At 39.4% G+C, this 13993-nt stretch overlaps 1 protein-coding gene across 1 annotated transcript in view; it reads left to right on the top strand.

Moving 5' to 3' along the window:
* Positions 1 to 13993, top strand: part of LOC140246179 (uncharacterized) — a 66091-nt gene that overhangs the window by 21299 nt on the left and 30799 nt on the right. Inside the window, exons 21-33 of the mRNA XM_072325618.1 lie at positions 928 to 1008; positions 1785 to 1883; positions 2559 to 2643; positions 3667 to 3780; positions 4806 to 4832; positions 5550 to 5645; positions 6615 to 6719; positions 7506 to 7640; positions 9293 to 9372; positions 10215 to 10299; positions 11431 to 11487; positions 12310 to 12429; positions 13695 to 13741. Coding sequence (XP_072181719.1) covers positions 928 to 1008; positions 1785 to 1883; positions 2559 to 2643; positions 3667 to 3780; positions 4806 to 4832; positions 5550 to 5645; positions 6615 to 6719; positions 7506 to 7640; positions 9293 to 9372; positions 10215 to 10299; positions 11431 to 11487; positions 12310 to 12429; positions 13695 to 13741 — 1131 coding nt within the window. The remainder of the gene's footprint in view (positions 1 to 927; positions 1009 to 1784; positions 1884 to 2558; positions 2644 to 3666; positions 3781 to 4805; positions 4833 to 5549; positions 5646 to 6614; positions 6720 to 7505; positions 7641 to 9292; positions 9373 to 10214; positions 10300 to 11430; positions 11488 to 12309; positions 12430 to 13694; positions 13742 to 13993) is intronic.

The following is a 13993-nucleotide window of genomic DNA, read 5'->3' as shown; positions in this document are numbered from 1 at the left end:
GCAATTTTGGTGAAAATGACTTTTTTGATTAATGGTCAAATAATGGGTTGAGTGATGTCCTGTCCAAATCCCAACTGTCTTACTCCAAAAATGAAGCCATCACGTCATGTCAAAGGAAAGGCTATCCCATTCGCCACAGTGCTTTGGCCGCCATGTTTTTGGCTCTCCAGAACATTTGACATTTTGTAGATACGAGGTATAGTCACCCTAGCGACGATATGTATCTTTGTAGGTAATCCAGTATATTTAAAATCATATTTTCACCATTGTAATTTGTGCAAGTTTGGGTTTTAGTCTGTTATGAATCATATAAAGTTTTTGGGAAAAGTCCAGAGCATTATTCACATCACTTATGAATAATTTGAGAATGGAAGAATGTTTGTTACTGTGCCCCTTATGTGAAAAGTTGGGCATTTGTCAATTTAATTCGGTATGCCTTTACTCTGTGTGTATCAATTCAAGGGTGTGCTTTGTCTCATTCGCATTTGTGTTTGGGTAAAGTGGGAATACCTGATGATCCTTACCTGGTAGTTCTTAAAGACAGGATTACAAAAGCAAATGTTCTTCTTGAAAAATCTTATATTCAGAGATGCCACCTGTTACATTTTTTTGCAGTATTTTGTACTGTTTTTTACCAAAAATTTTGCAAGTTTCATGGAAAATACTGTTTTTCCAAAATTGTTTTACCATATGTGTATACAGGAAAGGTAGAATATTGTTTTTTCACCCAAAATACACCTTTTTAGCCTCAGAATACTGCTATGCTGTTATACAAGGTCGGCATGCCTGTATACACGTAGATATCAGGAAAAGGACCGAAAAAGGCATCTAGAGATGCATTCTGGATTCAGCTGGGTTGTTTGTGTGAATACCCCTCATCTCTCTTGTGGTCCATTCATCATTACTGTGTGTTATCTCTCCCCGCAGCAAGCTGACTGCCATCAGTGAAGTCAAGGCAGCCCTGGACTCCAGGCTGCTGGACATGGAGGCCCAGATCAGGTCCATGGCGTAAGTTAAGCTGCTGCATCAATGTCATTAATACATAATCGCCTGAATTCACAAAGGTAGTTTAGATGAAATTTATGCTTTAATAATTCTTCTTCTTCTTCTTCTTCTTCTTCTTCTTCTCTTATAACTCAATGTGCCTTGTTTGATACCATTTGCTGATTATTGTTAGTGACCTGGGGGCATCATTTACCTGATTAAAATGTAATCTATGGACTAAAATGCGCTCATGTCAGTTCACATTCATTTTTTGATGTCTGTTGGTGTGTGTGCATTTACTCAGACAAAGTTTTCATAATCTGTGTGCTGAATTTACATTCCGTTCATAAATTTGAGCCAGTATGATCAGATAAGTAGACTCTATATAGCTGATATCCAGTGGGGTATTGGTGACATATCATACATGTACGTACTGGTATGAAGTGTCCAAGAAGATCTGAATGCCCAATGGCGAGATGAGAAGATGTGTTTCACATAGGATTTGAGGTGCTGCAGTGACTGATAACTCGAAAATGAAACTTCATTCTGGCGGAAAAAGTTGCAAATGAGCGGAAGGACATGTCATTTTAGCTTTATGTATAGCTCCATACTATATAACCCTTGAATGTTGGAATGTTAGAGATGGAGTGAAGAAAAGAGAGATTCATTGATAACCAAAGTAGTAAGGCTCTAATCATCGTGTACATTTTGATATGAGTTTTACTAAGAATTGTAGGTAAATATTTTTACTGGTCAGGCTTTACCCTTGCTTACACTGTTTTTCCTTCTTTTTTTTCCAGTCACAAGTTGGACCAGGAGACTGAGAAACGCTGCAGTGCAGAGCTGATCTTGAAGAAAACCAAAGAACAACTCATCAAGAGGGAGGAGGCATTTGCAAAGTATAACAGACAAAATCGAATGATATCTCGAAGAATATAAGTGTGCCCTTTCAGAGCTATTGCAAAAAAGTTGGCAGTCTGTCTCGTTGAAACTATTACCCTGTGCAGAATCAGTGATTGTTTCTCACTGCTTATAGCCAAGGAGTGAAAATGACGTGGGAGGATGTGAATTTCATTGGGATCTACAGTGTATTCACATGACCTCTTAAATTACACGTTATGTTACAGAATTCCTTGTCAAAGTGAAATGATGATACATATCTCCTTTATCCAGGGTAGCCTCTTCAGTGTTGCCAGTGCTCCACAAAAGGGCCATGCCATTGTTATTACCCTAGCATTGCCAGGTACCCATTTATACACCCTTGTCTAGAGGGAGGTGGCAGGCAAAAACATCTTGTCCAGGGGCATAGGCACTTGACGGGATTTGAACTTGGGACCTCTGATTGAAGTAAAGAGTCTTATCCACCATGTCAATCCATGTGATAATGTGCGTACTTTTCATTCTGCAATTGGCTTACATTGAACAGATTAGAATGATACAAAATAGCTTTGCAGAAGGGAGGGTACATTGTACTTTTAAAACTCTGAAAAAAAAATAAGCTTACAGAATTTTAGAAAATGTGTGCAATATTTCCATTTCCAAGTTAATTTCAACAATTTTTGCCACTTTTGCAGGGAAGTGGAGGCCAAGCAGAGGGCAGAGCTTGCCGCTCGCACCATCCAAGTTGACCTGAGGTCAGCCACCAATCTGATCAAACAGGTGAGGTCGTAGTAGGTCAAAGGTCATTCATTATTTTGCCAAAGAGATTGGACCTGATTATTTCCCATTCACCTAAAAATGTGGAGCACTGTGTCTCACCAGTATTGTCTGAAATGTGAATGGGGAAATGGCTCAAAGGCAAAGGATGAGAAACTGACAGTGTATTTGTTTGTGGGGGGGGGGGGGTGCATGTTTTTGCAGCTAGACATGATATTTATCTTGATATCCACGTTTCCCTTCCCTGTCGCCTTTCTCACTATCAGATACCTTCATCTTTTCTTTTCTTTTTTGTCCTTACTATATAGTTGAATATAAAACTCATTTTTTATAAGCAAAATAGGATATTTAGGATTGATAAGAGTCTTACTCTTTCTAGGTAAATCAACAGTAGGACAAGTGAGCTCAAGTGGTTGTGTGGCTGGCAATCACAGCTGAACTGAAACACTACCCTTATTTGAAATACACAAATGACTACAGTTATGCTGCGAACTCACTGCTTATGTGCCCTTCATCCCCAGTACTTGAGTAAAGTGATGTAGTGATTTTAAGATAGAGTAGATTTCATCACTTCCCTGGAGGATATACACATGTGATATGAAGCGCTTAAAAGATCCATTGGAAAGTGAGATTGTGTTCGTAGATATGCTTCTTTATGTCAAATTTGTATGAAGTGTACATGTACACATCAGGGGCCGCGGAACCAGTTCTAAACAACAAGAAGAAAAAAAAGGATAATTATGATTGACCCTTGACCCCCCCTCCCCCATCAGCCCACAGTCCCACCCTGAAAAATGTTCCGTGTCACCTACACATTGGTTTAGGTTGATGAATCCTGGACCTGGACCCTCTGTGATTGAATGTAAATTAGTGTAGATCGCATTGTTGAATTGACTGTGCATATTTCTCTTGATCCCACGTCCCAATCCCCATGCCCAATCCCCACCCCCATCCCCATCCCCATGCCCAATCCCCACCCCCCCCCCCCCCATCCTCATCCCCACCCCCATCCCCATCCCCATTCAGCTGGAGGAGGAGAGGGACGAGTTGCGGAGGAAGGCAGCCAGTGAGAGGAACGCCAGGATGCTGCACCGCGATCTCGTACAGGAGCAGGATGAGAAGCAGAGGACCCTCCAGATGGTAGGAGAGTGCCCCCACCCACTGGCCTCCTGCCACATCCCTCTCTTACACAGCATACGTGTGTTGATTGTTGCAAATTAATCACTGAATGGTTTTTGTAGGGGGGTTGCCGGTCAGTGAAAATGATATACAATTTAATGCACAGGTGAGAGTGCATAAGTGGAGATGCAGTGCACTCAAGGACGTTTACAATGCTGTGACATGCACAAGTTTGTACATGCCCAAGAGTCGCCTGCATCTCCACTTAAGTCACAAACTTAAACCTGTGCATTATATGTTTTATAAAGTGGACCTACATTGTATTTACCATGATAGCAGCAGGTAAAACTTTAGAATTGCAATACAATGGGGACGCTCTATGATTGGTCGTGCAGATTGCCCTCGTGAATCAAAGCACTCTGTTGCAATTCTAACAGCTGCATAAAGCAATCGGGAATCTGCTACAGGATAATGCGGAGGGCAGTTATGCTGTTTTGCTGCACACTTTTTGCACTCCCGTGCATCAGTGATGAGAGTAAAAAGAACACACATGACTCATGTCAGCGCTGCTGACCATCTACATTCATGAACCCATTTCATCATCAAAACTTGATAGATTCTGAACATTCAGACTGAAAGAGAAACAACTGCTGTCTGTCGTGGCAAGACTGATAGGAGAGAAAGATTTCTTGCTCAGTTTGTCATATGAATGTACAGTCTGTATTTTCATGTGACTCTTGAGGAGTACACTTCATTTTGGGATGTGTAGAATCTGTATTACCATGTGAATTTTGAGAGTGCTAACCACCCTAGATTGAGCTACAACCTAGCAAAGAGCCATCTACTGTTTGAAAGCAGTGATGATCAAGTCGAATGCAATAAAATTTCTTTGTTTAAATCTGAAATATTTATCACTTTACTAAGTAATACTATACATGAATGTAATGGGATGTCGGTATCTTGGGGGAGGGGGCACTTTCTCTCAACTGCATGATAGCACCATAGGTAACACATTGTTTCATTTGTTTTCTGTGATTCCACAACAGGAAACATCAAAGTTCCTAGCAGAAAAGGTGAGTTGTTGCATGTCAATGCAGAACACCTTGTTGTAGAAGTATGTAGAGTACATTAGATTTCGTGACAAAACAAGATGTAGAAAATCTTTTATCATTGATGAAAAATGTATGAACCACAGAGTTTAGTGTGTTGAAGACTAGTATTATCCTCTGAACTGCCTTAGCAAAACGATTTCTTGGTTCTAGCTTTGGGTTCCATATCCTGAATGTGTCGTCATGGATGCTAAAATCTGTAGCAAGATGAAGACATATGACACTCTAGCTCTCCTGGTGTAGCAAGAAGCAATATCTTAATTCGTATACATACATATTTTTATTTTTTTTCATTTGCATATGTGTTTGTTTGTAATTGTGTTTGTGTGTAGGTGTGTCTGTGTTAGCATGTGTCAACACACGTTTTTCCCCCAAACACACCTTTCCAAGCACATTATCATTATTAACCAATGTTAAGAAGTGATAGAAGTGTAAGAAATCATATTCACACTGGTACATGGTCAATGTCATCTAGTGTGGGTAATGTCTGTGCAAAGCATACAGTCTTTGCCACTGTTAACTCCACAATACCCAGTGAGAATGATGACAAACCGGAGTGAAAAAAAAAAAAAAACAGAAAGAAACATCATCAGTGCTCTCTGGTATGTGATGAGCACAATCTGATGTGAGTAGTGACCACCGATTGAGATGCAGCTATTATGTCATGTCTGCCCCATCCAGGCCGAAGCTGTGGCGAGGCTGGAAGCAGCTGATGAGAGTAGGAAAGCCGCCCTCTCCCAGAATGACAGGCTGAAGAGTGACCTCTTCTCTCTCAAGGTGAGAATGTTAACCCATCGAGGACGGACTGATTTTACTACAATACGCATTTCCCATAGACACTTGCCCGAGTATGTTCGGGACTCGTCCTCAACGGGTTAAGAGGATGGCTGTATGTGCCAAACATTTGGTGAGGTTTTTAGTTTCAGGAATTCTGCGAGTTGGGTGCTATTCATGAATTCAAAAATATGCAAAAATATTAACTCTGATCCTGACACGAATATGCCGTGCACTCGTGCATTTCTCCATTCAGTACTGTACTCCACAATTACAAATTTAACTGTTTGCGAAATTGTGGGGAAGTCCCGATTAGCGAAAAGTTAGACTCACTAAATATATGGTGTATACAGTATCATCAAGAGTATGACTTCAAGGAGGAAAGGATGAAGGGAGGGGTGTACCTGAAGAAATCATACATCTATTTTCTTTTGAGATCGTTTCCTCTTTTTTTTGTGTGTGTGTTTTATTTTCAAGTCATCATGCCCCACAAAGAAAGGAGAACTTCAAGTGTCGTTTGTCAGAGAGATAAGGCTCGAAAGATAAATCCAAGCATAGGACACCTGCTTACCTGTTTCCAGTGGCTGCTACAAATTCATCCAGTGTTGAAAAGGATTGCAATAAGGTCGACACCCCTCATCTCCATCATGAGTAAATAAACACCAAGCAGTAATCAATGGTTTATCACAGTCAATCTCACATCTCTGGTTATTGCTACAGTGTAGTATGCTACATGTACATTCAGTCTAAGGTGCAAATAATTTATGCTTACGTATACCCAGTATTCGACCTGTTTTCGTATTTTGTAACCTTCCATTGTTAGAAAAGATTGACAAGATGTCATGATAGTCTGTCTGTAGGTCTTGCATTTATTCTCCAAAGAAAGGTTGTTGTTTTGTGGCTGTAGATAACAAATATCAATGTAATTATTTTTGTACAAGATTTCTCAAAGTTTGATATCTCTTGCTTCAGGTGGAGTTAGAAAGACAGAGAGCCCATCACCGTGACAACCAGGGTTACCTAGCGACGGAGAACCAAGAACTTGCCAACAAAATAGAGGAACTCAAATCAGATATTGTGAGTGTATTCAGATGATAATCAGCAAGAGTATTTTGTATTTTGATTTGAATTCAATGGCATTGAAGCCTCTTCCTCCTCTGCTCTTCCCTCTCCTCTACCCTCTCCTCCCCATCTCCTCCTACTCCTCTTCCTCCTCCTCCTCCTCCGCTCCTCTCCCCTCCCCTCTCCTCCTCCTTTTCCTCCTCCTCTTCCTCCTCCTCTTCCTCCTCCTCTTCCTCCTCCTCCTCCTCCCCTCCTCCTCCTCCTCCTCCTCCTCTTCTCTTCCTCCTCCTCCTCCTCCTCCTCTTCCTCCCCCTCCTCTTCCTCCTCCTCCTCCTCTTCCTCCTTCCCCCTTCCCCTCCTCCCCCTTCCCCTCCTCTTCCTCCTCCTCCTCCTCCTCCTCTTCCTCCTTCCCCTCCTCCTCCTCTTCTCTTCCTCCTCCTCCTCCTCCTCCTCCTCCTCCTCTTCCTCCTTCCCCTCCTCCTCCTCCCCCTCCTCTTCCTCCTCCTCCTCTTTCTCCTCCTCTTACTTCTTCTCATGCCCCTCCATTATTTGGCCTGTCAGTCATCGGAAATTTTTTCCTTTCACAGTTGACCAGCAAGAGTTTGCCACTCCCGTTATAACAAACACGGTTTTAACGAAATTCCAGTTATAACAAAATAAAAATCCAGGTCGCAAATTATCGGCTGTATGTGTTTTATTGTTTATTTGTTCGGTTATAACAAAATTTCAATATAACGAAATTTTGATATAAAGTCCCAAGGAACTTCGTTATAACGGGAGTCCACTGTATTTGTTTGGCAGCAAGTGAATGAGGAGGCCCTGGCCCATGCCACCATGGCCTTCAACGCCCAGCTGGCTGCAGTCCGGGCCGAGAACGCCAAGCTCTACTCTCGGCTGGAGAAAGGCGCCATGGAGAAGGACAAACTGCAGATGGAGGTTCGCATCCTTTATTCCATCCTTGTCACCCAAATCTGAATTTGTAAACTCTTCTTGCCCATCGGTTTTGTATTCAAAGAGGCTCTTTATTACTCCCCCTCCCCCAGAACACAAAACAAATGAATTTGAAAGTTACATCAAACTTTCCTTTCTTTTTCCATTCAGTTTTCTGGTTGTCATTGTCCAAATTGATTGTATTGTCTTCAACTGTTGTGGAAATGATGAATTCCACATTGTTGCTTTTCCCTTAATTACTGTTTAACAGAGTAATATACATCATCATTTGCACTTTTTACACATCCTATTGTGCAAAATGTTTTCAGTATACGTTTAACAGTAATCTACATTTTCAGGCTTCAATGCTTTCATGCAATGAAAGCAGTACACTTTGGATTTTATTTTTGTTATACCCCCGCCAAACGAAGTTTGAAGGGGGTATATAGTAATCAGCGGACGGTCGGTCGGGCGGTCGGTCGGGCGGTCGGTCGGGCGGTCGGTCCGTTGCAAATCTTGCGTCGCGAACTACTTCCTCAGTTTTCAACCGATTCCCATAAAACTTGGCACAGATGTGTGCCTTGGGTTGTAGATGTGCAAGACGTATTTTTTGAGAGTACCCAAAAGTACGTTGCCATGGTAACGGCATATTATGGGCAAAAATGGGTACAAATCTTGCGTCGCGAACTCCTCCCACAGTTTTTGATCAATTTTTATGAAATTAGGTACAGATGTTCATCTGAATATGTTAATGTGCAAGACACATATTTCCGCAGTGGCAAAAAGTGCGTTGCCATGGTAACGGCATGTTATTGGTAAAATATAGGGCAAAATGCTTCATGGCAAAACTGCTTCATCAGTGTTCTTCCAATTCTCATGGAATTCATTTTGAATGTTTGTCTTAGGATATAGGTCAGCATGACACATTTCTTGACAGTTACAAAAAGTATGTTGCCATGGTAACACGCTCACGTATTATGAGCCAAAATGATGGAAAATTTTGTGTTGCAAACTACTTCCTCAGTTTTTGCCCAATTTCCATGAAACTTGGTACAGATGTGTGCCTTTGGTTGTAGATGTGCAAGACGCATTTTTCGACAGTACCCGAAAGTACGTTGCCATGGTAACGGCATATTAATGGCAGAAGATCAAGGAAAGATCTTGCGGATTTAACTACTTCCTCAGTTTTTTGACCAAAGCTTATGAAATGTTGTTTTGACCAAAGCTTATGAAATGTTGTTTGGCGGGGGTATAACCAGTCGCTGTAGCGACATTTCTAGTTTTGATTTGATTTTGGGGGGGTTTTTTGGGGGGTGGTTTGAGAATCTTGAACTGTGCAAAGTTTGAACTATAAAACTCATGTTTTACATTGCGATTTTCTGTAATTTGGTGCTATAAATAATTCATGTAATCTGTGAAATTTTTGTTTTTACGTCCTAAGATATGATTTACTATTTGCCCACTTGTGATAAATTTTCAGATTTATATATTTGAGCTTATTAAAAAAATGGTCATGGTTTTGAAAATAAATTTAAATACCAGTGAATAAGTTTGCATTGTTCCATTGTTTCTTCTTACTGAATTTCACCATTTATATAAACATGTACTGGTGATCTGTTAAGAACTAGTGCTACCTGTAAATTTTCTGTCCCCCTCAGCTTTCCTCTTCCAAGAAACTTCTGAATAACACCAATGGTGAGCTGGAGAAAGCCCAGCAAGCACGCAGCGAGAGTGAACGGTGAGTCGGCTGCCTAACAAAACACATCAGCAGAGGCTGTTTGTCAAAGTGTGAAGCAACGTGTCCTTTTTAAACATGCTCTATGTTTTCAGTTTTGTCTTGTGCCTTAAATGTACAACAATGCGAAGTCCATTCTAGTTTTTACAGGTATGAAGAGTAAAGATCTATGCTTTAACAAAGGACTGTAAACGATTTGATGTGCAAGCATATGGGTTGTTTTTTCTACTTTTTTTTTGTTAGTATCCATTTTTGGTGGAACATCTGTTGGACACATGACCCTTCTGGGAATGCTATTGTTGAGTATTCTGCTGAACACAAAATCATTCTTATTATTTTTTTTCTCATGGATAGTTTAATTTCTCTTTAAGTCCTCAACAAATATATATCGTAGGTGAAATTTCAAACCAACAGACATGTACTACAGATGGACATAAAGGCATTATTTACCATTTGCAGATGAAACAAAAAACCAGCTTTAATGCTTCAAAATAGTTCTAAAATGTGAGTTAGGGATAGAAACAACCAATGTAAAAATTTGAATCAGTATAATAAATGTTGTAAAATATACAAAGTGTGAACAATAGATATAATAAAAATGTTTCTCGACTAAACTGTATAAAGTTATGGTTTAGTGGGAAAAATAGTGATATCTCATATTTTAGGCTTTATTAGGAAATTATCATATGGTAGGATGTTTTGTGACACAACTGGCCTACACATATGCATCAAATGTGATATCTCAAACATTTTTAAATCATTGCTCCCTATGGTAAACAGTACCTTTAAATGGTTTGCAAGAGGAACATGGTTGTGATGTGAGATGTGTATGTTTGATTCCACAGTGCCCTGAGAAACAAACAGGAAGAGTGGAACCGTTCCATGGAGAAGCTGCACATTGAACTTTCAAGCGTCAAAGATACCAGCCAGGTATGCAAAGACATGAGCTGGGTGTTTCCTTGTTCCCATATTATAAAGGCTCATTATGAAGTTAATTTTTGCCAGAATTTGACTCTAGGTTCTTATGAAGTTTAGTTTCATCAGTATTTAGGCGATAGATTACTTTAGTTTGCTTGAAGTTTAGCTTCAGCCTGTTATTAATAGTGCATTATAATTAGGTTGCTATGTCAAATGAAATGTTTTGCTAGCTCTCTATTTCTTGCAAGAATGATATTTCCAGCTGGTCTAAATTGTAATGAATAATTTGACAACCTTTGATTTCTATATCTTTTTTTCCTTTTTTTTAAAACTGTACACATGTTGTGAGATATTATATGCTCAACATTTCATTTAGCTTTTAATACTATACATGCCTGATTTTAATATGAAACTGCTGGGTTTAAAGGTAGGGAATCCCATTTGCACGCCTTAAATGAAGAGTTGTATAAATACAGTGGTATGTTGAAGAGAGTATCATTTTAGAAACTCCCATAAAGTATTGAAAGTGGAAGGTAACATTTAGTACATTTTTTTGACCGTTAGATTTTGAATTGAATTGTTTTCGGGGCTCACCGTAAATTCCAGTACATTACTAGGCTACCTTTGCAGACCCATGTACTGCATGTGTGTCCATCATGTATATTTTGTGAAGAAAGTTCATCAACACTTACAAACATTTCTATATACATTCTTGCCACACACTCTATATGTTAGTACATCAGCTCTTGTACTTTTAGATTTGTGTTTATAGATCACAAATACAGAAGAATGCAACAAAAAGGCTTAAGTGTGGCTGACACACAGAACTACTGAGTAGTTGAGTTTTGTGCATTATTCAAATTTTAGATAACTGTTGACTTCCAAATTTCTAAGCAGTGGCCTAAGCAAGTCCCCTGAGGTTCATATTTAATGTTTTGCTGCATTTTGGGAGGTCTGTAAAAGGTATCCCTTACCTTTAAAGAGAAGGAACTCCACAAATTTGACATTACACCTGTGGAAATGAATGTTTGTGTTAAGATGTGTAGACCTGTGTGAGTGATTTGAGACTGGGAATGGGTTTCAAGTGTGGTAAAATTTGTCAGCATTTACTCTTTACTTTTGTCCCCCTTCATTTACGGACAGGTCTCTTCTCGAAAACTGAGTAATGCAGAAAGCAAGATTCACAAACTTGAGAAGGAGGTAAGTACAGAGGTTGGACAATGCTATTGATATCGAGATATTTAGATCTTAGTGTGGAATGAAATTATAACATGATTTGTGATTGGTGGAATCGCCAACATATGACATGCACTATTTTCATTACAGTGCATGGTCATGCAATATCACCATGAATTCTTTCATGTGGAATCAATGTTGCAGATTCACTGATATTATATTCATTACAATAAATCTTGCATACTCCGTCAAGCACAATCCTAGTGTATGCACCCCATATGCTTTATTTGCTGGTGGGCAATATTTTATCATATATTTTGTGTGTGTGTGTGTATGTGTGTGTGTGTGTGTGCATGTAATCCAAGGGAGTGCCTTGAAGATCATGCACCATTTATGTAATAGATCATTTTAGATTTCTTCGCGGGCATCATGTCATGTGTAGAGTAGATATTTGATAGGAACTGATTTGAATGCTCTGTTATGTCCATGTTATGAATGTCTTTTTTCAAAGTGTTTGGAGCTTGGTTGAGTGTGATACTTTGTGCTTGAGGATATGTCAATAGAACAAATAATGGCTGGACAGAAGATGCATTTGCCAAAGTTTGATAGCCACTTTGTTGTAAAATTCCTGCCTGCAACACTTGTGCCGAAATGTTCTACTGAATAGAAATAAACTTCACAAAATTTATACTAATATGTACAGTGTATATGTACTCTCTTTGGAGAATATTTGATAAAGTCTACTTGAATCACTAGGGTTTACATAAACCCAACATCAATTTGAATCATGGGAAAGAAACATATCCTAACTGTTGTGAGTTTTATTGTCCAATTTGTGCGTGAAAGCTCCAAGTTGCTGCAGCAACGCTGAGAGAGCGTTCCAACCAGATGGCCAACCTTCAGAGAGAGCTAGACCAGCGGAACACCTCCCACCATTCCCAGGATTCAATGCTGCAAAAGGAGAGGGTTAGTCACGGATGTCACTCTAACTTCAAATTCATGTCTTCCTTTGTTTGTTTGTTTAGTGTACATTTTGTTTTAGCCCATTGAGGACAAGCTGATTTGGCTTAAACACACACTTCCTGTAGATCCCTGCCTGAATATACTAGGGACTAATATTCAATGGGTTAAATCCATTATCTTGATATATCATACAATTGTTTAAATTTTGAGTGTGTTGTCACGATTTCATTGCTGCTTTAGATGCCGATACACTTCATTTGCTTCCTTTGTTGTGGAGGATAATGCCCATTCTTGGTGGAAAACAATTCAGATTTGGTTAGACTCAGACAACATTAGCCTTTTTGCTGTCATGTGTATCTGCTCCAAAAAGTTCTGAAGACTCACAAAATTTCAGGACTTTCAGTTTAAGAAACTTGTGTTAAGCTTTCAGGTGGTATTTGATACCCCAGAGATATTTGCAGGAGCAGACAAAAGTTGTGTGGTGCTATTGTGCAAAGCTTCAATGATGCTTGTTAAAGTTCTTTAGTAAAGGAATTAAAAATAATCACTTGTAGAACTATGAGTTAACTCTATGAGCCAGTGATGTGAGTTAATGAGAACAGCAAGCTGACATTGATGTGAACTTTAAATAGGCCCTACACTTTTTGTGCTTTGGTAAAGTTCAACATCTTTCCTTATTTAAAATGGAAAATAAAGTGCACCATCTCTTCAACTTAATGTCAAATCTGTGTACCTGTGACATGAATCCTGACAGTAAGCTTCATAGATTTTTGCCTGCATGAAACTTTCATAATTTTTGCAAGGAGTCATGGTCCCTAAAAGTAAAATGCATGCAAAAACTTCAAGTTTTTGTCTATGCAATCGAGTAATGCAGTGAACTTCTAGTTCTTTCATGGACAGCAATTTGCGAAATTTTCATGCCTCAAAAAAGGCCGTCGGCTTCAATTTGCAAAAGTTTCATGGCACACATTTTTCTGGTTTTACAGTATTTGATAACATACTTTCATGTGTGAGGTTGTGTTTTTGTTTTTTGTTTTTTGTCTTTGTTTTGTTTTTGTTTTGTTTTTTTAGTCCTCCTAAATTACGTGAGATGCTGAAGGTTCGCTATTGTCCAGAAAATTTCTGACATACATTACACAAGCTCACCATTTTACCATTCACCAGCCAAATGTGTTTGCTGCATAAGATAGTGAGGACAATGCAAAGGCTATGTCTTGAGGGTTTATGTCATTTCTTGTTAACATGATCTCTTCCGTGCTTCCTCACAGGGAGAAAACTCTAAGCTCGTCGCCAAAGTGGAGGCTCTCAATACCAGGTATGCATAGCTCATTAATTCAGTCCTTGGTCAGTGCTATCAGTGTTGTTGTACAGAGCAGGACAAGAGAGCAGATCTGTCATGTACTACCAAATGCCATGCAAACATAGACAAAAGAAATTGCATGGTGTTTGGTTTTCATTGAAAACAGGTCAACCAGAAATCATTGAAAAGGGAGGCTTGAGGTTACCATAGGGCAAAAGCGGTACATTAAGGAAAGAATCTGTGTATGAAATACTGCATTACCTTATT

This window comes from Diadema setosum, chromosome 2 (genome assembly GCF_964275005.1).
Source record: "Diadema setosum chromosome 2, eeDiaSeto1, whole genome shotgun sequence".
Classification (NCBI taxonomy): Eukaryota; Metazoa; Echinodermata; class Echinoidea; order Diadematoida; family Diadematidae; genus Diadema; species Diadema setosum.
The sequence above is the reverse complement of the archived record's forward strand: the minus strand, read 5'-3'. Positions and strand labels throughout refer to the sequence as shown.